This window comes from Dendrobates tinctorius, unplaced genomic scaffold, assembly GCF_039654945.1.
Source record: "Dendrobates tinctorius isolate UK_male_01 unplaced genomic scaffold, ASM3965494v1 ptg000396l, whole genome shotgun sequence".
Taxonomy (NCBI): Eukaryota; Metazoa; Chordata; class Amphibia; order Anura; family Dendrobatidae; genus Dendrobates; species Dendrobates tinctorius.
The window spans coordinates 2,588,569-2,615,830 of NW_027362062.1; the positions used below are offsets into that span (position 1 = coordinate 2,588,569).

Sequence of the window (27,262 nt, forward strand, 5' to 3'; positions counted from 1 at the left end):
TTGTATTAAAGGGATTAACATTCCCATAATCTGATACTTGGACCAGTCTGCAAACAACATTAATCAGGAGGTCTGAAAATGAATGATTGCTGAACAAAAACATATTGCATTCTTATTAACTAAAGCCAACCACTGTAACATGTAAAAAAAAAAAAAAAAGTACTATATATATATACACACACACACACACATTCATGTTAAAAGGGGGTTGGAGCTTTAATAATAAAATAACTGCACACACCACAAACATGTAGAGTAAAAAAAGTTTAATTTTTTTCTATGTAGAAACAGGTCGTAATTGTACAGCAAGTTAAAAATATGACATGGTGATTATTTACAGATGTATCATGCCAAACCCAGCACCAAGCCAGAATGTCACTCATCACACCGCCCTGGGAGAGAACGTAGGGGGTTAAATGACCTCTCTAATATGGCGGATGCCGGATAATCATTATATATAAAAAAGACACAAAACAAAATATGTAAAAGTTTTAAGAAATTCAACCCTTAATTTTTTTAAAAAAATCTGCACAGCTTTGGTTGATCTGTATCTATGTGGGTTAGATTCATGTAAAGTGCCCTCGTACAATGCTAGGCCAGCCTGCAATGCATCCAGTGACAGATCTGCACGGTGTGCGCTGTACGTACCTACAGTATATATTACACATCCACACCATCAGCCACACACACACATATATATATATATATACACACTTATACCAACCGGGCAGTGGTCGGCATTAGATCTGTGCTGAGTTTGAAATTAACCATTTTATGGCCACGAAAAAAAAAAAATTAGTATGTCCGATAGACCAAAATGAGTCCTGATCGAGAGCCCTATTAATATCCCTAAGAAGACAACGAGAGTCTTACATCCGTATTCTAAGGGGAAGAAACTCAAAGTTCCTTATTTCCTACCCTGAGGTCATCAGATGCACCGCGGTCACCCAGCGTCTGCAGGCTTACGGGGTGCGCTGCTTCCTGATTTATCTATGATATATGGCTTTAAGTGGCATCACAAGTAAAACTAAACAGGCGCGTGCTGGAAATTAGTAGGAAATGGCAGATTACCACCTGTCCAGGTCACATATATGGCGGCTCACACGTGTCCCAGATCATCCCTCCCGGCTATTAAAATCTGGGACCATGTTTCCAGATGGCATAAATTGTTTTTTTTTCTTTGTAATTTTTTTTCTTCTCCACTGCATTTAACTTTGTGCTGAAAATCTGTAGCGTTTAAGGGTTTGTGCACACGTTAAATATATGGTGCAGACATTTTTGCATCTCTTGGGCAGGATAAAACAAACATTTAGGGTGTGTGCAGACGTTGCAGGTTCTCCTGCGGTGTACAGTACCATTCTAATCAATGTAAAACAAAAAACGCTGTGCACATGCTGCAGACTTTTCTGCGGTTTTGAATCCGCAGCATGTCAATTCTTTGTGCGTATTCTGCAGCGTTTTTACACCTCTTCCATTAGGCTATGTGCACACGGTGTGGAGTCTGCTGAGGAATTTTGCCTGCAGCTTTTGCTAAATCCGCAGGTAAGATGACCTGCGTTTTACCTGCGGATTTACTGCAGTTTTCCACCTGCGAATTTCTAGAATGGAGCAGGTGGAAAACTGCAGCACATCCGCACAAAAGGAGTGACATGCTGCAGCATGTGCACTGCGGATTTTGTTTTCCCTACACTACAATGGTACTGTACATCACTTGCAGTTCTGCAGCGGATCCGCAGGGCCAAATCCACCACGTGTGCACATAGCCTTATAGAAATCCACAGGTGTAAATCCGCACGCAATCTGCACTAAATCCGCTGGTCATTTTACCTGCGGATTTGGAAAAATCAGTACGGAAAAATCTGCAGCAGAATCCGCAACATGTGGATATACCCTTATGCAGCGTTTGGTGCAGATTTTCCCCCCACTTATTAATATAGGTGAAATCTGCAGCAAAATCACTGAAAGAATCGTCATGCTGCAGTGTTATATCTGCAAGGAAAAAAACCAAAGCAACGTGTGCAGGGAAACTTCAGGATTCTCATTCACTTTGCTGACATCAGGAAACCCTCCAGGGTTTTGTAAAATCTGCACTAAAAAAATAATGTAGCAAAAAAGCAAAGTGTGCACACAGCCTAAGGTTCAAAGCGGATGTGAGTTCCTGGAAACGTTTGCCTGTTGTGTGTTCAAAGGACGGCCATTTTCGGTGCTTTAAAAAAAACAAGAAAAAAAAAAACACTGGGCTTCTAAATGAAAAAAAAAAAAAATGCAGTTGCATATTTTTACCATGTTTTTTTTTTTTAAGTGCAGAATTCCAGCACATCTGTACCAAATCACGTTTAAAAAAATAAATAAAATAAAAAAATCTGTTAAATGTGTATCAAAGATGCATAAAAAGGAAAATGCAGTAAAGATGCAGAAAATATGCAGAGGGAAAAAAAAACAAAAAACTTTTCTGGTAAGCATCAGAATCAGAACTGCAGGTGAGGTGAGCTATATATTTTTTTTTTTTAACCAGTCTGATCCCGTTCTAATAGACTTCTACCATAGACGAGGAGTTGTCCGGGACTCTCACATTGATGGTCTAAGCCTTAGGAGAGGTTACCCATTCCTCATCTGCATGGGGGCAGCACCCAACAGAGCAGCGGTTCCTTGGTACCCACAGTGGCGAGACGTAATAATTTGCAGGTTTGCACAGATCCTTTAACTGTACGGTGGCCGCAGCCGGGTGCTGCACATCCGCCCCTATTCCAATGAATGGGAGCGGGTCTGTAGCACCTGGTTGCAGCCTTGATGCAGTTTATGAAGTTGTGCAATTTCACTTTGCAGCTGATCACATCCGGCCGGAATCGTGAACAGCTGATCAATGTCAATCTGATACTAATGACCTACCCCGAAGAACAGCCCATCAATATTACTGCACCGCACATCCCCTTTAGGCCATGTGCACACGATGCAGATATCCAGCGGATCCGCAGCAGATTTTACCGCGCAGAAACGCTGCATATCCGCATTGTGATGTACAGTAGCATGTAAATCAATGGAAAAAACCGCTGTGCAGACGCTGCACATTTTTCTGCGCGGTTTTCTTGTGGTTCAAAATATGCAGCATGTCACTTCTTTTGTGCGGTTTTCCACCTGCTCCATTGTCCAAATCTGCAGGGGAAAACCGCAAGAAAAATGCAGGTAATTTGACCTGCGGATTTCTTCAATTCTGCAAGGAAAAATCCGCAGGGCAAAAAAGTCCGTGTGCACTCAGCCTTAAACTGGGCTTTGAGTGGAAATTCTTCCTATATAGAAATAGAAGGACAAGAATTGTACATTCAAGACTGAAGCAGCCTTAGGCTCCCATCACACTTAGCGATGCACCAGCGATCCCTACCAGCGATATGACGCGGTCAGGATCGCTGGTGCATCGCTAAGTGTTTGCTAGTGAGCTGCCACACAGGCAGATCTCACCAGCGACATCACAGGGTTCGGGGGGTCGCTACTTACCTGTCAGACGTGGCGATCCTGCGTCCTCCCGCCCGCGTCCACGCGTCGCTAGTCGGCGCCAGCAGGAAGCTGACGACGAGAAACAGCCCAGGCCATTCTCGCGTGATCAGCGACAGACAGCGGGGGAGTCGGTCGGAGGTAAGTATCAGACATAGCGATATCGCTAGCAGTATCGCTGCTGCGTCACAAAATCGGTGACGCTTAAGCGAGATCGCTAGCGATCTTGCTTAGTGTGACGGGGCCTTTAAACACACTCTTTCACCTTTTTGGCTCAGACTGTTTCCTGTCCATCCCCCATGCTTTACAGTGCATCACTACTTTTCCAGTCTAGCTATTGCATAGAGCCGGTAGAACTAGTTCAGCGTACGGTGATAGTAGAGTAACTGCACCTATGTAGACTGTGACCCGTAATAAGTATAATATGAGAGGTGGGCCAGCTTCAGACGGGGGTAATTCACGGTCCGTATACAAACTGACCGGGGGTCTTCTGACCCGAACTTACAGCCTCATAGGGATGGATACGACAATATGTTTGGCTCCGTAGACGCAGGGTCAGTCCTTTAGAAGTTATATAGAATATATTATCGGTGATGATGATATTTAATATTAGATTTGGGGGGGGGGTGGGGGGGGGGGGGCCACACCCGATTCCCCCCAATGATCAGTTTGCAGATATTGCAGCTGCAGGAAGGAAATGGAGCCAGAACAGCGCTGAACATTGTTAGTGGCTGTACTGGGGTACTGCAGCCCAGCTCCCACAAACCCTCCACCTCTTACTATGTCCCTGAACTTGAGGGGTCTGTAAAAAAAAAAAAAAAAGTGGCCAACCCGGGACCCACCGATCTCCTCCATCCAAACGCTTATCTTTAAATGTGATCAGTACTGTTTACGGGCTTAAGAGAAAATCTATGGGTTCGCATACCAGTTTACTGACGCCCAAGGATAAGTGTACCACGGGGATACTGTACAGCAGCACATGTGCCTGAGGCTCCATAGTATGGACACAAGGACTATGTGCAGGCTCGACCATGGGCATAGCCATCCGAACTTCCATAATGCACTGCTCAGTGATCCGAGGTGCACAGCAGAATTCAGAGTTCAGCTCTGGCTGTTAATTAAGAAAAGCAAATATTTTAGGTAATTGGAATGTCAAAAACAGTTCTCCTTTTAAGTCAGATAGGAGGTCTGAGATTACACAAAATGTAAGAAGTGCACACTGAATCTTAACAGGCCAAGGAAAATGGCTCAGGAGCAGCGCTCACCTGCTCCCCTTTGAAGAAAAAAAAAAAATGACTCCAGCCATGTATTTTTGGGGTTGAATGAAATATACAATTAAGTTGTTAAAAGGCTAATAAATTACAAGTTAGCCTCATGTGAGTAAAAGAGCAACCTGCACATTCGATTAGCACCCAGAATATCCTCAATATAAGGGGACTGTATTCCCTGCACCACTCATTATATGCGGATGATGGACGTCCCGTCATAGGCAAAATGTATAAAAAGTCATGTAAGCAAAAAAAAAGTGAAAATAAACTGTGAATTTGATCAATTCTAGGGGAAACTGCCTCACTTGTGTTATACATGATGTACGTCTACCATCAGGCTACATTCACAAGGAGACTTTTAAAGGGAAAGTGTTATCAGGAAATTACCTGCTGTGTAAATTTTTTTTTTTTTTTTTTTTTTATGTTAAATGATGTATTTTTTTTTTTAAACATTTTTGATCATTTTGTTCTTTCAGGAAACAATACATGTACATTAGCAAAAGTGAACAGATTCAGACCCTAGCTTTTGTATTTAAGCATCTAATGAGCGTGTGCAAAGGTGATTGTGGAGGGGGAGAAGGTGTGCTGTGACTTTACCTATTGTGAATGGTGGATCCCGTGTGATCAGCTGTATATAGAGGTGTTCTGTGAAATCGCATATTGCGATTGGTGGACCCTGAGTTTTCAGCTGTGTATAGAGGTGTTGACTGACATTGTACAGAAGGAGGTGGTGTTCTGTGACATTGCCTATTGTGATCGGTGGATCTTGTGTCAGCAGCCATGTAATGGGTTGTTACCCGTTACTGTAATTGTGTCTGTGATGATAATGAGACTCCTGAAAGGACTTCTGCAAACAACAGGAAACCAGAGTCTAAAATAGCCCCAGTGGCCAACGTGAAAATTGTTTTGTTATTTTTTTTTTCTTTTTTTCTTATGAAGATTGTAAAAAAAATAAAAAATTGCCAAACAAAATTAAACATGACATTTAACACAAAAACCCAATTTAAACAATTGGTTACTCTCTGATGATACATTTCCTTTAAAGTAAAAAAAAGCTGACGTACATCTTGCCAATAGGAGCGGCTGGTAGACATAACTTTGTACCGCCTCTGCGATCGCTGGTCCGTCAGGGGGTAATAAGGAAACTTTAGAACTGAAGACATTGCAGCTATTTTGTAATTTGCATTCACAAGTGCCGGCCCTTTAAGCATCGACTCCCAGAACGCTTGTGCTCCACAAAAGACACTTCGCTATTACGCAAATTATAAGTTATAAAATAAAAAAGCCTTTAGGGTTAAACTCGTTTTTCAAAAATTGTCTTCTATCTTAATTTTTTTAATCTCTTTTATTCCTATTTTTTTTTTTCTTTTTTCTTTTTTTTTTCCCCTTCACCAATCAGATTATAACTGAACTATATATATATATTTTTTGTTTTAATGCAGACTTAGAGAGAACCTTTAAATTCCTTTTTTTTTTTTAAGTTCCTCCTATAGTAACTTTTCAGATCAGAGTTGTTCTACTGCAAGCATATAAACCCGGAAAAACATACAAAAAAATAAATACTCTCATCCCTATCATATATACAGAGCGAACTCTTCCCCCCCCTTCTCGGAAACACACCCAGGTTAATAAATATCCTACCAGAAAAAAATTCTAAAAAATGTTCATCATTAATTTAATGCATATGTTGATGGAAAACCACAAAAAAGTTTTGTCATGTACAAAAAAAAAAAAAAAAGTCTATAAATATAATATTTTAAAACGGCGGCTTGTCCCCGGAGACTGCTATATACAGGGAGGGGGAGAGAGAAGAGGGCATGCCTCGGCCGAGGATCAAGTAAAAAGGTGTATAAAAGATTATACATAGTAACCCTTACATCCTTTGGATGTTTGATTCATTACATTTTTTGTGGTCGTCCATCACCAAAAATAAATAACAGCGAGTTTAGGAGATTCAGTGGTGGTCGTATATATATATATAAAAAAAAAAAAAAATTCTCTGCTGCCCGTCACACCGGATCCATGACATCTTGTCATTCCTGGGAGCCAGGACACATTTTACAATCTGTTATGTGTCACGTATCGGTGGCAGATCTTCCTCGTCAGACCCCGAAGCAGTGGCGGCACAAGACAGGAACAGGATATTATTGACTTGTCACACGCTGAGAAACTCGGGGACCAGAGAGAGATTTTCTGATGTTCCCGGCTCAGCTGAGAAAGCAGTCAGTCCTCGTTTCAATCTTCAAGGCAAACCGTCGTCTTCTAGGCTCAATGCCACTCGCTGGCGGAAAAGGAAAAAATAGGCGATGAGAAAGATGTTAGGCAACGACTGACGGGAGTAAAAGTGAAGTGACAGCTCGGCAAAGAGATTCGTCCACCGGGAAGGAAGCATCGCATCAATCATGGCGCACAGCTGGGGGTCTGCACCGGCTCCGACAACCTGCGGCTCGCACTTGGGTTTCTGAACTTTAATTAGAAACTATAAAGAGAACTTTTTTTTGCTGCTTGGTAAGTGTAAAAAAAAAAAAAAAAAAATAGGAACTGCATATGTGTCGATGTGACATTGTGTTCTGTTAGGACTTTGCCTTTAGATCCCGTTTTTTGGGGTTTTTTTGTATGATGCTTTTATTGGGGCAATGTATGGTGCGGTTATCTGAGCACTGTATAGTGCCGTTAATAGGGTACTGTGAGGCAAAAAAATAAAAAACAACATTGTGGTGGGAGCGGTCGCGATGAAGACAAATGTGAAGGTGCAGAAAAACAACGATCATTTATTAAAAGAAAAATGTGTTTCAAAATGGATCGGATTTCTTCTTCAGGCTACCTGATAGATTTTGAAACGCGTTGCGGTCGTTTAATAAAAGGTTTGTCGTTTTCCTACACCTTCCCATTAGTCTTCATGGCAACGGCGCACACATTTTTTTTTTTCTAATTTTGTCGTCTCACAATTGTTTCACTGAGCCACTCTGTTGGCTTGAACGGGTAGAGCAACTACTACTCTCATCATAATTGAGCCTGACCTGCACTATTCCACTACGTGAGCAGATTCCATCTACTCTTCAGTGTCTAACGCCAGGACCTCACCATGGAGCCTCGTGTTTTGTCTGCTAGTTAGTAGGGTACTGTATGGGGCAGTTTTTGGGTGAGGTTATTGGAGCACTATATGTTGCTGTTATATAAGCATTGTACGGTGCTTGTATTGTTCTGTTTGGTACGGCTATGTGAACAATATACTGTTTTGCCATTTGGGCACTGTATGGCGCCATTATGTGAGCACTGTATGGCAACATAAGTTAGGCAGTACATTATAAAACCATCCTAGACAAAATCCCACAATCCTCCCCCCCCAGGTATCAGAGTACTAGAATGTAAATGTACTTCTATTATGTGACTTGTAGTACTCACAGCTGGATAGACGTGCCCAATCTGAGTTGTTCGGCCAATGTGGATCTCTTCCTCCTCCTCTTCTTCCTCTTCAGTTGTTTTCCGGTAAACTGGATTATCAAAATTCATGCTCTTCGTATTCTTCCGCTTCCAGTTCCTCCAAATGAGATATCCGGACAGGCAGAGGAGCGCAAGAACAGCTTGGGGAAAGGAAGACAAGGCACATTAGGAATGGCGGCACGGAAAAGTGGCTACACAAGGAAATATATACCACTTTAATTAGGAAATCTAGCCAAACCAGAATCCCAAGTTGCAGAGAGATGTTTCAGGGTTTTTGCCGCTCATAAGTGCAAAGAACAACTGACTGGTTGGGTGAGACGCCTCTGAAAGGGGTTCTAGAGAGAAAGGTTTCTCTTTGTTTAGAGCGCCAATTTGGCAAAGAATGACTTCTAGGAAATGCAAAAGCGGAGCTGAGAAATAACATAAGCAAACAGCCTCTTCACAGAAGAAGAGCGCAGGGTCTCCAGTGCCACCAATCATAGCAGCCAATATTGAGTCCTTAAAAAAAATCTTGCCACTTGATGTAGGATAGCATTCACTGGCATACAAGTCGCCCTTTGCCTGCTTGGCGCTCTCTGTACTTTCGAACCCCTCTCAGAGGCTTCTCACCCAGCCAACCCGTCTTTTTATTTAGCACTGATGAGGGGCAAAAATCACTAAACAGCTGTTTACAAATCGAGATTCAGGTTTGGCTTTAGACAAATACCAGCGGTGTCTGACAGACTCCATCAACTTATTATGGGGTCTGTTTATTTTTTTTGCCATGTATGACCCAGATGTGGACAGAACATAAGTTGGCATGCTGCTGTTAAGCAGACGATTTACAGTCAAATAACACATTAACCACAATATTTTTTTTACATATGTGTCACAATCATGCAAATAAATGATGCCAACTTCAATTGTAAATCTGGGGCTTATCTTATTAGCAACATTTCAGAAAACCAACCCTCAATACCCCGTTATCTATGTTGTACTCACCCACTGGTACCGCTACACCAATGACCGCAGCAGTCAGCGTGGACCGGAGATCAGAATCTGCATTACCATCTAACAAGAGATAAAACAGGTCAGAAATATCAGAGTGACGCATGTAGATGGCAGATCAAACCTGGGTACCACCGGCGCAAACAGGGCCGGTAGCAGAGTCAGTAGTGCAATCCTGCAGGGACTGGAGGGAATTTCTCTGTTCCGGACCCTCATGGAAAGCAAGAAGGTAGAGCGTCTCTGTTTCTGGAAAACCTGTCCTATATTACACAGGTCACCTCATTGATAGCAATGGAAACCACGTAATGCTTAATTTCTCCAGTGGTGGCGCTGCAAGGAAATTAATAACTTAATGCCAGGTTGCCCTACAACTTTATGCAAGATATCTCCGTAGGCGGACACCTTATTAAGGCACCATGGCATTGTCCAAAGTGGAGAACCCCTTTAAACACCATAGAAAATAATAAGTCTTTAATATGGGTTGTCCAATTTTCTGGACAATAATATATATATATATATTTTTATTTAAATGCTTTTTTTTGGGCTAAAAAAATAATTTTTCCAATTGGTTTTCATTTATCATTTTGCGCCGTTTGCCTTCTATAGCCGCTTGTGTTGCTTTGTCTATTGCTGGCTGCACAATAAGGTAACTGAGAAACAGTCAGTGAGCTCGCTATGGCGATCTGTTAGGGAGTTTATTACTCTTGTATATGTCTTTTTCCGAGCTCTTCTCCGCTGATTTGACCATGGACCACATTAACATTAAATGTGCAGGGAAATAAAGAGCCTGTAAAAGCTAAATGGTGCAGTATTTTTTTATGAAACCCAAGTGTAAAAATTATTCCCCAAATGCATGCATTTAAGAAAAAAAAAAAATCACCCTTTACATTTTTTTTTTGGCAGCAAGATTCATATTACTCAAAAATTTACGGCTCTAGGGAATACTTCCCATGATAATGCTGTATTATAGGACCACTACAGTATATCCTTCAGCATGGCTTCCACATAGTCCGCAGCGCAGTACGTGCTGATCGCCAATAGGTCTCACAATGTAACGTCTGTCTGGTGGTCTGCACACATTTGGCAAGAAATTGTGTCAAAACCACAACCCTGCGTATAATCTAGGCGACGTCTACATTTGCAGCAGTCACTATATACAGGAAAGTATGGAGGCTCTTACAGTGCTGGTATATAGTGTGGTTCCTGGTAGTCGTGACCTGGATTCCTCTATGGCTGGGCCTGGAGGTAGTTCGGAGGGCATCAGTAGGGCTGGAGGTATACATGATCTCGGTGGTAGTGACGGTGGTGGACGGGGGCTTTGCGGTGGTCTTGGTCACTGTAGTGGGAATCGGCTCTGTAGCCCGGGACTTGGTCTGTGGTGGTAAAGTTGCCTGACTGGTCGTAGTCAGTGCAGCTAAAAGACACAATAGGGATGGAGATATACAGTTAGGTCCATATATATTTGGACAGAGACAACATTTTTTTAATTTTGGTTCTAGACATTACCGCAATGAATTTTAAACAATTCAGATGCAGTTGAAGTTCAGACTTTCAGCTTTCATTTGAGGGTATCCACATTAAAATTGTATGAAGGGTTTAGGAGTTTCAGCTCCTTAACATGTGCCACCCTGTTTTTAAAGGGACCAAAAGTAATTGGACAATTAACTCCGAGGCTATTTCATGGACAGGTGTGGGCAATCCCTTCGTTATTTCATTCTCAATTAAGCAGATAAAAGGTCTGGAGTTGATCTGAGGTGTGGTGCTTGCATTTGGAAGGTTTTGCTGTGAAGGAAACATGCGGTCAAAGGAGCTCTCCATGCAGGTGAAACAAGCCATCCTTAAGCTGCAAAAACAGAAAAACCCATCCGAGAAATTACTACAACATTAGGAGTGGCAAAATCTACAGTTTCTGAGAAAGAAAGAAAGCACTGGTGAACTCATCAATGCAAAAAGACCTGGGCGCCAACGCAAGACTACAGTGGTGGATGATCGCAGAATAGTCTCCATGGTGAAGAGAAACCCCTTCACAACAGCCAACCAAGTGAACAACACTCTCCAGGAGGTAGGCGTATCAATATCCAAATCTACCATAAGAGAAGACTGCATGAAAGTAAATACAGAGGGTTCACTGCACGGTGCAAGCCACTCATAAGCATCAAGAATCAAAAGGCTAGACTGGACTTTGCTAAAAAACATCTACAAAAGCCAGCACAGTTCTGGAAGAACATTCTTTGGACAGATGAAACCAAGATCAACCTCTACCAGAATGATGGAAAGAGAAAAGTATGGCAAAGGCGTGGTACAGCTCATGATCCAAAGCATACCACATCATCTGTAAAACACGGCGGAGGCAGTGTGATGGCTTGGGCATGCATGGCTGCCAGTGGCACTGGGTCACTAGTGTTTATTGATGATGTGACACAGGACAGAAGCAGCCGAATGAACTCTGAGGTATTCAGAGCCATACTGTGTGCTCAGATCCAGCCAAATGCAGCCAAACTGATTGGTCGTCGTTTCATACTACAGATGGACAATGACCCAAAACATAAAGCCAAAGCAACCCAGGAGTTTGTTAAAGCAAAGAAGTGGAATATTCTTGAATGGCCAAGTCAGTCACCTGATCTCAACCCAACTGAGCATGCATTTCACTTGTTAAAGACTAAACTTCAGACAGAAAGGCCCACAAACAGCAACTGAAAACCACCGCAGTGAAGGCCTGGCAGAGCATCAAAAAGGAGGAAACACAGCGTCTGGTGATGTCCATGAGTTCAAGACTTCAGGCAGTCATTGCCAACAAAGGGTTTTGAACCAAGTACTAGAAATGAACATTTTATTTACAATTATTTAATCTGTCCAATTACTTTTGGTCCCTTTAAAAACAGGGTGGCACATGTTAAGGAGCTGAAAATCCTAAACCCTTCATCCAATTTTAATGTGGATACCCTCAAATGAAAGCTGAAAGTCTGAACTTCAACTGCATCTGAATTGGTTTGTTTCAAATTCATTGTGGTAATGTCTAGAACCAAAATTAGAAAAATGTTGTCTTTGTCAAAATATATATGGGCCTAACTGTAGTTTCAATATATTAATAATTGCAATATATCCATAAAAATCAGATGTTACCACGGAGATCATTAAAATTTTCTGGCACCGATTAAGAATTGAATGGTCAAGTCTCATCCAAAACATGGAAGACTAGAGCATGCTACGATAACTCATGTAAACAATGTTGCGGAATAACATTGGTCAGTGTGGTATCAGATTTTAATCCAAGACTGCAGATGTACGTAAAATACACTCATCTACATGAGCCCGAAATGACACCAGGACTCAAGAGTCAACTTTGTCCCTTCCATATTTAGGGAAAGCCCGCGAGTTCCCATCCCGTCCTACACAAAGCCCACGAGCCCCGATCCCCCTCCTACACAAAGCCAGTGGTCCTGATCCCCTTCCTATACAAAGCTCGAGAGTCCCGATCCCCCTCCTACACAAAGCCCGCGGGTTCCCATCCCCTCCTACACAAAGCCAGTGGTCCTGATCCCCCTCCTACACAAAACCCGCGAGTCCCCATCTCCCTCCTACACAAAGCTTGAGGGTCCCCATCCCCCTCCTACACAAAGCTTGAGGGTCCCAATCCCCCTCCCATACAAAGCTCGAGAGTTCTGATCCCTCTCCTATACAAAGCTCGAGAGTCCCCCTCCTCACACAGCGTGTTTCCGTCCCTTGCCTATAACATGGCCAATACCCAGCCACAGAATATAGTCCCGGATGCTTTACCCCCTTCCATTATCGTCTCTTACGTTTCCCACAGCTCCTCATGTCCGGACCCAGCTCCACGCTGTCGGCACAGGCACACGTGTACTTGGGAGAATGGACAGAAATCTGAGGGGCTGCCAGGCACAGGTACTCGCACCCACCATTAGGTAGAGGGCCCAGGTTACAGGCGTTTACAGCTGAAAAACATGAAGTCCTGGACTGGTCACTGAGAACCACGAAGTAGCAGGAATATTTCTGGGGTTACATATGGGTATTTCCATCCCCCCTGGAATTAAATTGTACCTTTTGGTTGCTTTAACTGATGAACGACAACAATATCATGAGGATTGTTGAGATTCTCGGCCAGGACATAAATATCTTTCCCAGTCAACCTGTTGGCGCTAAAGATAGCTTCATTCTCCAGATCCGTCCAAAACACTTTATCCTGGAAGCCGAAAAGGGGAAAGATTAACAGAGGTGAATTAGGATCAGACTCATCCCTTTCCTTTATTTTGTCTTGTGGTGTTCGATTATTATTATTTTTTTGCACCAAATTATTGAATGCTGCACATGGTTCATGAATGTTGCACAAAATTAAAAAAAAATTGTTTTTTTTTTTATTTTTGGATTTAGCCTTTGTTTTTGGGACTTTTAGAGCAAAAAGTCACACTCCCTGCTAAGATATATAGAAGTATATAAAATCACTTCTGAGCTAATGGAAACATTGCAGCTTTTTAAAAAGTTGCAATTGATGAATCAGCTGAAAATATCTAGAAAAAGGCAAACGTCGGCCACAATGGAATAAAAACCAAAAATGAGGGAACATATAAAATACTTTAAAAAAGGTGAAAAATTTCAAGAAAAACAAGGTGAAAATAGGGGGGAAAAAAAGCACAAAAACCTACATGAAAAAGGTTAAAAAAAAAAAAAAAGCAAGGACTTTTATAATTTTGTTACTTTACTGCATCTTTTCAAAGACACGCATTAATAAAACATCAGATCACGATGGGCCTCACTAGATTTCGGATAAAGTCCACTATCCCTCTTCACTATACGGCCGCAATGAGGAGGAGGTTGAATTTGGCAGACAACCCCTGTAAAGTCCATGGGACTGATGCAAACCGCCAAGTGCCGTGGGGCCCATAAATTACACATTTGTTACCCAACCCGTGAGTTCTAAATATTAGAGAATAAAAGGCTTTCACCTCGAAAACTGCCAGACCAAACGGGTGACTGAGCTTTTCCTCTGAGAAGATGAGCAGCTTCCGGTTGGAGCCATTGAAGTCAATGCTGGAGAGGGTATGGAGCTTCGAGTCCACCCAATACAAACGGTGGGTCAGCACATCTAGGGGGAGAAGATGGAATCATTAGTGATGGAGCACAGAAGCCTCAGTCATCAAAGATGCCGAAACAAGACGATGTTGCCTTAAATATAAGCGTCATCGCCAAAAATTGTATAGATTGGAGAAATGGCTCTAAAGACTTGAAATGCGTCAGCTGGAGGTGGCCGATCCCGATTGCTAACCGGTGTACAGTCACCTACCTAACGTGATCCCATTGGGCCACTCAATGTCATCAGAAACCAGCACCTGGCGGTCGCCCCCATTCAGCCCGGCCTTCTCGATCTTAGCTGGGTCTCCCCAGTCCGACCAGAACATGAACCTGAAAGTGAGCGAGCACACATACAAATGTTAAAAAATAACCAATGCAATTAGATATATGAAATGTAGCCACGGCTGGACTGAAAGATACCATTAAATGACTCGGAATGGGTGTCTTACCATTGGGACCCCCCCCAAGTATCCCAAGATCAGGGCTCTACAACCCCATTTAGAGCCCCAATCTCAGGATCTCTGGGGTTCCCAGTGGTCGGACCCCCAGCAATAATTAGTGTATCCCTTATCCTGTAAAAAGGGAATATTATTCCCTAAAACAATCACTTCCTCTTCATACTAGGACTCACCCTGATGTAGGGTCGACCGCAATGGCCCTTGGGTCCCCCAGGCTTTGGTTAAAGAGCGTTTTCCGTTTGCAGCCATCGGCGGTGGCGACAGTAATGGTCTTATTTCCAGAATCTGTCCAGTAAATGTTTTTGTGGATCCAGTCTACGGCGAGACCCTCGGGAGAGTGAAGATGATTGTTAACCAAGACTACATGTTCTGTGGGGTCTGCGGCACGATCCAGAGGAGCACTGCAAAAAAATATAAAAATGACAGTTTTTGAAACAGAACAGCCAAGTTTTTCTAATTCTGGACAACCCCTTTAATTTTTAAATACATCTATATGGGGTGAGTGCTCCATTTGTCCGATACACACCTCTGCGTCTCTTCACGCTGATAAAGTTAAAGGTTTTTTTCGGGTCTACTTTTAAAAATTCAAATGATAATATCCTAGGCATGAAAGCCCCTTTAAAATATCACAATTCTTTCCGCCTGCAGCTGCCGGTACGGGGAGCTCAGAACTATTGATTTCAATGGGGAGTTGCACAAGACGCTCTCAAAAAACGGCATCAAAAGTCACAAGTGTGACCTCCAAACCCAGAAGTGAATATACGCTCACCTGTAAATTTTGCGATGGAAAAGGTCACACCAGTAGATCTTTTTGCTGATCACTTCTACATCCAAAGACACAACATTTTTTAATTGTGAGGCGAGACGTGAGTAATCTCTGCGGACCAGATCAATCTGCCGGAGTTCATGGCGGTTTGTGAAAATAAGATACGGGCTCTGGCCTGTAGGACACAAAAAGTAATGCACAAACTCTTACGGAAAATCGTGGCCAGATGCTCAATGTATGGATAGGGGAATACTATGTACACACAATGTACATCTACACAAACACACACTTAGAAATATTATATTTATAATGTATAAATTATTTTATTAATTATAAATTCTGCAGATTCACCGATCTCTAAAATAATAACAAATATATAATATATATTTGTATACATACATATTATAATATAAACATACAATATATACATACACACACATATTATATATACAGTACAGACCAAAAGTCACACACCTCATTCAAAGAGTTTTCTTTATTTTCATGGCTATGAAAATTGTAGATTCACTCTGAAGGCATCAAAACTATGAATTAACATGTGGAATTATATAATTAACAAAAAAGTGTGAAACAACTGAAAATATGTCTTATATTCTAGGTTCTTCAAAGTAGCCACATTTTGCTTTGTTTACTGCTTTGCACACTCTTGGCATTCTCTTGATGAGCTTCAAGAGGTAGTCACCGGAAATGGTTTTCCAACAGTCTTGAAGGAGTTCACAGAGATGCTTAGCACTTGTTGGCCCTTTTGCCTTCACTCTACGGTCCAGCTCACCCAAACCATCTCGATAGGGTTTAGGTCTGGTGACTGTGGAGGCCAGGTCATATGGCATAGCACCCCATCACTCTCCTTCTTGGTTAAATAGCCCTTACACAGTCTGGAGGTGTGTTTGGGGTCATTGTCCTGTTGAAAAATAAATGATGGTCCAACTAAACGCAAACTGGATGGAATAGCATGCCGCTGCAACTCCAACAGTGTCACCAGCAAAGCACCCCCACACCATCACACCTCCTCCTCCATGCTTCACGGTGGGAACCAGGCATGTAGAGTCCATCCGTTCACCTTTTCTGTGTTGCACAAAGACACGGTGGTTGGAACCAAAGATCTAAAATTTATACTCATCAGACCAAAGCACAGATTTCCAAAGGTCTAATGTCCATTCATTATGTTCTTTAGCCCAAACAAGTCTCTTCTGCGTGTTGCCTGTCCTTAGCAGTGGTTTCCTAGCAGCTGCTTTACTATGAAGGCCTGCTGCACAGTCTCCTCTTAACAGTTGTTGTAGAGATGTGTCTGCTGCTAGAACTCTGTGTGGCATTGACCTGGTCTCTAATCTGAGCTGCTGTTAACCTGCGATTTCTGAGGCTGGTGACTCGGATGAACTTATCCTCCGCAGCAGAGGTGACTCTTGGTCTTCCTTTCCTGGGGAGGTCCTCATGTGAGCCAGTTTCTTTGTAGCGCTTGATGGTTTTTGACACTGAACTTGGGGACACTTTCAAAGTTTTCCCAATTTTTCGGACTGACTGACCTTCATTTCTTAAAGTAATGATGGCCATTCGTTTTTCTTTACTTAGAATTTGTATTATGGCAAGAAAAAAAGCAGCTAACAGTCTATTCAGTAGGACTATCAGCTGTGTATCCACCAGACTTCTGCACAACACAAATGATGGTCCAAACCTCATTTATAAGGCAAGAAATCCCACTTATTAAACCTGACAGGGCACACCTGTGACGTGAAAACCATTTCCGGTGACTACCTCTTGAAGCTCATCAAGAGAATGCCAAGAGTGTGCAAAGCAGCAATCAAAGCAAAAGGTGGCTACTTTGAAGAACCTAGAATATAAGAGATATTTTCAGTTGTTTCACATTGTTTTATTAATTATATAATTCCACATGTGTTAATTCATAGTTTGATGCCTTCAGAGTGAATCTACAATTTTCATAGTCATGAAAATAAAGAAAACTCTTTGAAGGAGGTGTGTCCAAACTTTTGGTCTGTAATATATATATATACACACATACACTTTTTTTTTTAATTATTTTAGTCTACTAACCTCCCTAAATCTGACATTTCCCTCTCTTGGTGGCACCACAATAACACCCCAGCAGCAGGCCAGGCGCGCTGTCTGTTTATGTTTCACACCAATCTCTCCTTCACATCCCATATACAATCTCTTGCCACTTACACCTAAAGAACATCTCTAGAATACACCCTTTTCTCACCATGGAAACAACAAAAACCCTCACTGCAGCATTGATCCACTCCCGCCTGGATTACTGCAACGCTCTATTAATTGGCCTCCCCGTCACTCGACTATCCCCCCTCCAGACCATCCTTAATGCAGCAGCCAGGGTCATCCATCTGGCTAATCGGTACTCGGACACGTCCGCTCTTCGCCAGTCCTTACATTGGCTGCCCATTCATTATAGGATCCAATTCAAAGTACTTGTTCTCACCCACAAAGCTCTCCACAGTGCAGCACCCCCCTACATCTCCTCCCTCCATTCTGTCTATTGGCCTAGCCGATCGCTGCGCTCTGCAAACAACTTTCGACTAACCCCTGCATTAATCTGCACCTCCCACTCCCGACTCCAAGACTTCTCCCATGCTGCTCCTATCCTCTGGAATGCTCTACCCCAAGACATCAGGACTATCCACAATTTGCATAGTTTCAGGCGCTCCCTCAAAACACATTTGTTCAGAGCGGCCTATCAAGTTGACTAATCAAAGTCATTCTATGTGTAAGTGTGCATGTGTAGCCCATTCACTATCTCTATCCATCCCCAACTCCCTCAAGATGGCTGGACCTTCATTGTAAATACACACCTGTACTTTGTATCTCCCCCACCTCATTATGGATTGTAAGCTCTCACCAGCAGGGTCATCTTATTTTGCTTTAATTATTGTATTGTAACGTTGTTACTTATTACTGTTGTGTTTTGAAACTGTTAAACAGTAAAGCGCTGCGGAATATGTTGGCGCTATATAAAGATTATTATTATTATTAGATTGGGGAATCTGCATTGAGCCTATTTGTAGGGTACAAAAAAAATTAAAAAAATTGATAAATAGATCTACCGTATATTATACACACATGCACTGCTAGAGAAAATTATGGAATTATTAATAAAAACCTAACAGGGCATACTGGGAGTTGTAGTTCGCAGTGTCTGCCCCCCTACATAGTACTTCACTCCCTGCCATTGATGCTATTCCCTCCAGGATCAAAGACTTTTTTTTTTTTACTCCATTACATCTAGTAACCACGGTCAGAGTTGTTCGCTCGTCAGTCATTCACTTGACGCCGCAACGCAGTTTCTCGCGGGTCACACAAGGACGCGATCGTTCCCAGCGCTCACCTGCCGCTTTGCACGTCTTGGTCACGCTGTCCATCTGAAACCCTTCGTAGCATTCACACTTATAGTCTCCTTTATAATTGACGCAGATCTGGCTGCAAGCGTCCGGGTTCTCACATTCGTCAATATCTGAAAATCAAACATACAAAGCCAAATATGGGAACATGCGATGAATAGTAAAACACTATCAATGTGGGGGTGCCAAGAATAAAATTATAGGGGACGAAAAGGGGAAGGATTTATTTTTTCAGTAAGAGCACCTCTCTGACATATGACCGTGACTGGTACTGCAGCTCAGGAGCACGTAAAAGTATGAAGATAATTTGTAATACCAGAGACGGCCCATGGACAAGAAGTGGCGCTGTTTCTGGAAAAAAAAAAGTTTCTAATCGCAGACAAAGCCTCCAGTTCTAATTCACGAGCTATCAAAATTTGGCCCCTGAGCGCTGATCTCTGCCAAAGCAGCAAAAGAGGTGGAACAGATTAAATTAAAGAGATACCGTTACTTGCCATAAATACTTAACTTATTAGCTCTTGTAAATGCCGCAGTTCTCCTGAATCCGGCGTAGTTTTTCTTTTGTTCCTGCGCCTCTCTGTTCCAGAGATATGGCCCCTTCTTCTCTGTATAGTGTTTTTAGCCAACTGGACATGGTCTTCAAGAAGAGGTCTTAGAAAAGAGTGAAGGACCACACCCAGTTGGTTAAAAGCACTAGATTTATACCGTATACAGAGAAGAGGGGCCATATCTCAGGAACGGAGAGGCGCAGGAACAAAAGCAAAACTATGCCGGATTCAGGAGATCAGCAGCGTTTACATCAGGTAAAGAAATTACATATTTATGACAAAGTCATTACCTTAGGCCTCTTTCACACTTCAGTTGTTTGCCGTCAGTCAAAATCCGCCGTTTTTAGAAAAAAAAAAAGGGATCCGCCATTTTTTTTGGCGGAATCTGTTTTTTTGCCATAGACTTACATCGGTGACGGATTGCGACGGATGGTCGTCCGTTGCATCCGTTTCTTGACTGATCCATCATAATTTTGGCGTCCGCTGTCTGGAGAGGATGGACAATGAAACTTTTTTTGCTTACGTTGAAACGGCGGATAGCAACGGATCCGTCGCTTTCCGCCATGTGCTATAATGGACGCCTATGAGCGACAGATCGGTTGCAAACCGTTAATTGATGGAATCTGCCAACGGGATTTCACTTTTTTATACTGAGCATGCCCGGAAGAGCAGAACGTACACTGTAGACTTCCCCTACTGTCTGTGATGTCTGCAGAATTTACTACATGATTCTTTGACAATGAGTAAAAATCCAGAGAAGAAGGGGTTAAACCAAGAAAACTCACCATTAAAAAGTATACTCCAACTACCATATGCAACCAGAAGAAAAAGGAGTTCAAATACCCATATAAAATATTGTTTGTATTAATTATCAATAAAAAAAAAATTTCAAAATATTCCTCTATAAACATATTTTTTTTTTCATAAAAATAACTAACAAAGTGAAGGACACATGACCATGAATCTAACACATTTACATATTCATATGGACTTGGGATTTAGAGATTTTAAAGCTTTCAAAGCACTAAATATACCTATTGTGACACTATCATAGTGCTGGGCATTTCTAAAACAATAGCCATGGGTATTATCAACTATTATATAACCATCAATATGGCCCCATACAGACCCTAGAAATACCAAGGTAGCAATTCCAGCACAAGATGATTTCTCACCTAAATTAGTCCCAGTAAATGGTCAGAATGTGCAGCACCAACGCGCGTTTCGCGTTGGCTTCCTCAGGGGGCTAACCCCCCCTTAGGTGAGAATTCATCTTGTGCTGGAATTGCTACCTTGGTATTTCTAGGGTCTGTATGGGGACATATTGATGGTTATATAATAGTTGATAATACCCATGGCTATTGTTTTAGAAATGCCCAGCACTATGATAGTGTCACAATAGGTATATTTAGTGCTTTGAAAGCTTTAAAATCTCTAAACCCCAAGTCCATATGAATATGTTAGTGTTTTAGATTCATGGTCATGTGTCCTTCACTTTGTTAGTTATTTTTATGAAAAAATATATATGTTTATAGAGGAATATTTTGAAAATTTTTTTTATTGATAATTAATAAAAACAATATTTTATATGGGTATATGATTCTTTGACAGACAGGCAGGCTGGGCTGGGGGACACGGGCCCTTGGGCCAGGCTCAAAATAGAAAAGAAAATACAGGCAGCGTCCTCCACTCCTGGCAAATGCTCAGAGTGGAGACCCCACTCACCAGCCCTGGATCTCCTGTGGACCAGTCGCCCCCCTGCGGAGACCCTTATTGCGATAGAATGAGGGTTTTGATGATTCAAAATCCGCAGCGCCAAAGTGTCCAAGGTACGATCATAGGAAGGAGTAGGATTGCGTTAACGCGTCTACAAACCCTTATTGAGTCTGACCCATCTCTACAAGCAAATGCCCAGCCCCATGGTGGCTTTCAGAAAAATGGAACTTTCTAGCCCCATCCTAGGCCTCCAGTACTCCACAACCCCCGATATGGACACGACAACCTCCTCTTTCTTTCTGCTTTTGCAGAATTTCTTCCCCCTCCCCCTCCTTTCCTTACTAGCCATCATCTGAAGAGAGACTATAGGGGTACTAAATCATCTGCCCTGCGCCCCCACCACCCATGACAATTCTCTACACGGTCTTTCCTGGAGATAAGACCTCTGGACTGGAAACCTTCCTGTCTGCAAGAAGAGGTCAAGCCCGGTACAGAGGTCTACCAAAACTAAGTGCATGTGTACGTGTAATGTGTGTGTATGTGTCAGTGTATGTACAGTGCCTACAAGTAGTATTCAACCCCCTGCAGATTTAGCAGGTTTGATAAGATGCAAATAAGTTAGAGCCTTCAAACTTCACACAAGAGCAGGATTTATTAACAGATGCATAAATCTTACAAACCAAAAAGTTATGTTGCTCAGTTAAATTTTAATAAATTTTAAACATACAAGTGTGGGTCAATTATTATTCAACCCCTAGGTTTAATATTTTGTGGAATAACCCTTGTTTGCAATTACAGCTAATAATCGTCTTTTATAAGACCTGATCAGGCCGGCACAGGTCTCTGGAGTTATCTTGGCCCACTCCCCCATGCAGATCTTCCCCAAGTTATCTAGGTTCTTTGGGTGTCTCATGTGGACTTTAATCTTGAGCTCCTTCCACGAGTTTTCAATTGGGTTAAGGTCAGGAGACTGACTAGGCCACTCCAACACCTTGATTTTTTGCCTCTTGAACCAGGCCTTGGTTTTCTTGGCTGTGTGCTTTGGGTCGTTGTCTTGTTGAAAGATGAAATGACGACCCATCTTAAGATCCTTGATGGAGGAGCGGAGGTTCTTGGCCAAAATCTCCAGGTAGGCCGTGCTATCCATCTTCCCATGGATGCGGACCAGATGGCCAGGCCCCTTGGCTGAGAAACAGCCCCACAGCATGATGCTGCCACCACCATGCTTGACTGTAGGGATGGTATTCTTGGGGTCGTATGCAGTGCCATCCAGTCTCCAAACGTCACGTGTGTGGTTGGCACCAAAGATCTCGATCTTGGTCTCATCAGACCAGAGAACCTTGAACCAGTCTGTCTCAGAGTCCTCCAAGTGATCATGAGCAAACTGTAGACGAGCCTTGACATGACGCTTTGAAAGTAAAGGTACCTTACGGGCTCGTCTGGAACGGAGACCATTGTGGTGGAGTACGTTACTTATGGTATTGACTGAAACCAATATCCCCACTGCCATGAGATCTTCCCGGAGCTCCTTCCTTGTTGTCCTTGGGTTAGCCTTGACTCTTCGGACAAGCCTGGCCTCGGCACGGGAGGAAACTTTCAAAGGCTGTCCAGGCCGTGGAAGGCTAACAGTAGTTCCATAAGCCTTCCACTTCCGGATGATGCTCCCAACAGTGGAGACAGGTAGGCCCAACTCCTTGGAAAGGGTTTTGTACCCCTTGCCAGCCTTGTGACCCTCCACGATCTTATCTCTGATGGCCTTGGAATGCTCCTTTGTCTTTCCCATGTTGACCATGTATGAGTGCTGTTCACAAGTTTGGGGAGGGTCTTAAATAGTCAGAAAAGGCTGGAAAAAGAGATAATTAATCCAAACATGTGAAGCTCATTGTTCTTTGTGCCTGAAATACTTCTTAATACTTTAGGGGAACCAAACAGAATTCTGGTGGTTTGAGGGGTTGAATAATAAATGACCCTCTGAATAAACGTTTCACAATTTGAAAAAAAATTAAACAAAGAAATAACATTCTTTTTTGCTGCAGTGCATTTCACACTTCCAGGCTGATCTACAGTCCAAATGTCACAATGCCAAGTTAATTCCTAATGTGTAAACCTGCTAAATCTGCAGGGGGTTGAATACTACTTGTAGGCACTGTATGTGTGTGTTATTTTATGTGCGCACATTCAGGCTAGAGAAAAATTAAGTACACCCTCTTTGAATTCTATGGTGTAACGTATCAGGACATATTAAGCATCTAATCCTTGGGTGGTCTTAAAATTAGGTCAATACGACAAATTACAGTGTGTCATTATTTATCAGGGTGTCAAAAATTAAAAGTACGCCCCTTGCAGAAGCGTAAAACCAAGTAATGGTTTTCTGTGTGACCATCAGTCTTTCACATCGGTCTGGAGAAATTTTGGCCCGTTCTTCTTTATTTTGCAATGAGGGCACAGCTCCCTAGAGTTCACACCACAGTGTTTCAGCTGCTGAGGTCTGAACTTTCGGGGCATTACAACCACCCACCCAAAATGCTTTTCTTCTTCAACCATTCTGATAATAGATTTGTCGGTTCACTTGGTATAATTGTCCTGTGCATGACCCCGTTTCGGCCAAGCTTCAACTTTTGGATAGATGGCCTCACATTTGACTCCTTTGTATCCCACAAGGTGCTCAGGTCCTGTGGCTGCGAAACAATCCTAAATCATCACCCATCCCGCTACTGTCCTTGATAGTTTTCATGAGATGTTTGGCCATAATGCCCTGCACCAGGGTTCTTGATATACTGTAATTGATTTTTGCCAAATATCTCTACTCTGTAAACGAATTAAAAAAAACAAAACTCTCTACTCTGGTGCCGTCAGTCCGAAGGACATTGTTCCAGGAGTCTTGTGGGTTTGTTCAAATGCAGCTTTGCAAACTTTAGCCATGCTATGTTCTTTTAAGATAAAAAAAAAAAAAAAAAAAAAAAAAGTGTTTTGCCAAGACAATCCTTCCAAACAACAGTTCTTATTCAGTCATTTTCTAATTGTTTGGCCATGAACTTGAACATTTACCATGCTAACTGAATCCTTTAGGGTCTAAGCTGTGGTTCTTGTAATTTATCAAAGGATTGCTTTCTCTGGCCTTCAGGGTGGGATGTCCATCCCTGGGAAGATCATTAACAGTATTGAATGTTTTCCACTTGTGAATAATCTCTCTCACTGTAAAATGATGGATTCCAGTTTGTATTTATGTGCGTTAGTAGTCCCTTCCCACCATGGGCACATAATCCATGCACCCACTTTTACGACTGAAAAATCAATACATGCAGCATGCCACGTGCCAACGATATGAAGACCAGACCTTGGAAGACCCCAAAAGAATCTTATGACCATCATCAATAAAATAGAAAACATAAAAAAATCCCTTATAATTACCTAAAGAGATTAGGAATAGTAATGAGGAGTGAGCATGCTCGTGTGCTAATGTGGCGCCCCTGCGGGTCCAGTCACCACAGAGGTACTGCACCTCACCCAGAGATGCGGTATCCCACAACCAGGTAAGGTGAATGCACCCGACCAAATTCCAACACTCACATCCCACACACACCAGTAGTGTGGCAGAGCACCCTTTATTGCTCCCTGCTTGGAACACGAAGAGTGCTGGGAGGTGGGCCGAGCGTAGTTTAGGAGGTTGAATCTTAGCACAGAGGTTAGTGGCGTCACAAATCACTACATAAACTTTATCCCCATTCAATTCTACCCCTTTTACATGACCGCCTGAGGTTACGGACTGGGTCACTGCCACTGTGACACTTCCCATTGAAGTTAACCGGCCCGGTGCCGAGTATCCCACGGCCTCTGGGGTGCGTCATTTCAGGTATCCATATCTTCTTGCGGTTTTAAATTTTGCGCCGGCCTAATCGCGGGGAGCGCTTGTATAGACTGACCCCCCCGAGTTCTTCAATGAAATGGCGCCGGTTGCGGCACATGCACAGATTGAGATATCGGTTCATCATTGAGCACAGAACTAAATCTGCGCATGCGCTGATACCATATTACCATCCAGTCAATGTGCGCAAGCACCGCCCGCGGTTAGGACGGCACAAAGTTTAAAAGCAAGAAGATACAGACACCAGAGGCAGTGGTGGAGCCATGGCACAGCCAAAGACCCTACCAACAATCTTGCCCCACAGTCCAGCCTCGATGAACGAAGAGCTTATTGTACCCAAACGTCTAATGATAAACAACCAGGCTCAGGATTTCTACATTGAAGGTATCGATTAAATCAGTATAACGGCGTCTTTATGCCCATAACTTTAGTTTAACATGCAAGATACTGATGACAGATTTTCTTTAATGGTCGTCTGAGGAATGTTCTGCTGCTCTGAATGCACCTGGGCAAATCATCAAGATCCACTGCTGGCAGCTACTGTACAATTCTGGACCAATGATGTCTCTGATGTGCTCAACAGGAGCTCCGGAGACGACCATGAAAGCAACTGCGGGGATTTCTGCACATGGTGCAAATATTGCATAAAATCAGATATTCTGAAAATTTGGTTTCTATTTTTTTATCATTTGCAGATCATTAACATGTCCGCACATAAGACCGCTGCATAATAAATATTAAGAACAGACGGAAGGAATCAGTTTAAAGACGGGTCGCCGTTCATGTGGCAGCGCTGTATGCTTCTGCGTCACTGGATTAAAACTTCCTACAGGCAAACGGATAGAGGCCTTACATGTAAAGCGCCATGGAATAAATGGCGCTATAACAGTAAATAATAATAATAATAATAATAATAGAGGCCGATAAACCTATCACTTACCTCCACAAGTTTTCTTGTCAATTAACTTGTAGCCCGTGGGGCAGTCACATTCATGTCCCACCTTTAGGTCCTTGCAGATGTGTGAACAGCCGCCGTTATTTGTTAAGCACTCGTTGATACCTAAAAAACGACAGAGTCTGTGAACATTGAAGCATGAGGCATAAGGTGCATCTACAAGGGCCAAAAATGGGGAAATGAGCTTTCATAAGAGCACTCGTGTGCCGTAGTTTACACTAGTTAATGATTGGCTGCAGCGGTGAGGTTCCCGATCACGAAGCTCAGAGGTGATACTGATGTAGACTACGCGGGCCGTTGACTTCACTGGCTGTAGTGGTCATGTGCCCCTTTAGTCATCAGGTCACCGCTGCAGCCAAACACGAAGATGGAGCATCAGCGTAGAGGTAGCCGTGGACCAGGGGAGGGTGAGTGACAGCTCTTTTTTTTTTTTAATTATTTTAGCCCAATGCAGAGTTTGGGCAGCACGAGTCTAATGACCAGGTTCCCTTAAATGTGTAAATCCGTCAGTAATTCCTAGACACTACACGTTGGTCGTTGTGACATTTGGAGCTCAGCCGGTCTGAGCTCAGGGAGCCGAAAAGCAGAAATCCTGAAGTTTTGTTTGCGTTATTACAGATTAATGAGAACGGGGATCCAAGTTTACAGACAATCAACACATTACTATTACATGAGGTTAGCTTAGTCTGTAAATGATATCCGGGGCGGCTGCTGGGTCCCGAGTGCATCGAGCGGCTGTAGGATCCAACTATGGAAGCATCACATGTCTGAGTTCTGTAGAATCAGCACACAGAAGACTTGTGCAAAGCGGAGAGACTCACCGCACTCCTTCAGAGGTTCATCAGACCAGTCCCGGCAGTCCTGACGAGAGTCACACACTTTCCGAATGTCGATACATTCTCCGCTCTTGCACTGAAACGTCCCTTCCGCATCGCACGGCGCTTCCACTGCTGCATAGGGAAATCAGCGTTACCGTTATAATACGACTCCGCAAGTTCTTAAATTTTACCCAATTTCACAGAAACTAAAACTAACTTTTCCACCCTAATGTTACGTGACCAATGTCGAGCTGCAGCGTCCTATAACAAGGAATGCGGTTGCGTTGGGACATGCAAGTGGAGGCGACCTCAATATGACTGTCAGCAATCCTGCTGGGTTTCAAGGTGACCCCATTTCCCACCAGCCCCAATGGGGACAGAGGTCTGTAAAACGGCCATGATGGCCGCAGCTGCAGTGTCCGTGTGGGGGGTGCAGAGCCACTGATTTGACATCGCGCCTCTGTCAATCACTGG

General features: G+C 42.9%; 1 protein-coding gene across 3 annotated transcripts in view; it reads right to left on the bottom strand.

The window, feature by feature from the left end:
• Window positions 1-251: 251 nt before the first annotated feature.
• LRP8 (LDL receptor related protein 8) overlaps window positions 252-27,262 on the bottom strand; it is a 192,342-nt gene continuing 165,331 nt past the window's right edge. For all 3 annotated transcript variants that reach the window (XM_073563708.1, XM_073563707.1, XM_073563709.1), the window contains 13 exons: window positions 26,792-26,920; window positions 25,956-26,075; window positions 18,874-18,999; window positions 15,504-15,675; window positions 14,908-15,135; window positions 14,488-14,606; window positions 14,150-14,289; window positions 13,248-13,389; window positions 12,989-13,141; window positions 10,369-10,602; window positions 9,183-9,251; window positions 8,163-8,341; window positions 252-7,038 (listed from right to left, as the gene is read on the bottom strand). In XM_073563708.1, the coding sequence (XP_073419809.1) occupies window positions 7,000-7,038; window positions 8,163-8,341; window positions 9,183-9,251; window positions 10,369-10,602; window positions 12,989-13,141; window positions 13,248-13,389; window positions 14,150-14,289; window positions 14,488-14,606; window positions 14,908-15,135; window positions 15,504-15,675; window positions 18,874-18,999; window positions 25,956-26,075; window positions 26,792-26,920 (1,850 nt within the window). In that variant the 3' untranslated portion in view covers window positions 252-6,999. The remainder of the gene's footprint in view (window positions 7,039-8,162; window positions 8,342-9,182; window positions 9,252-10,368; window positions 10,603-12,988; window positions 13,142-13,247; window positions 13,390-14,149; window positions 14,290-14,487; window positions 14,607-14,907; window positions 15,136-15,503; window positions 15,676-18,873; window positions 19,000-25,955; window positions 26,076-26,791; window positions 26,921-27,262) is intronic.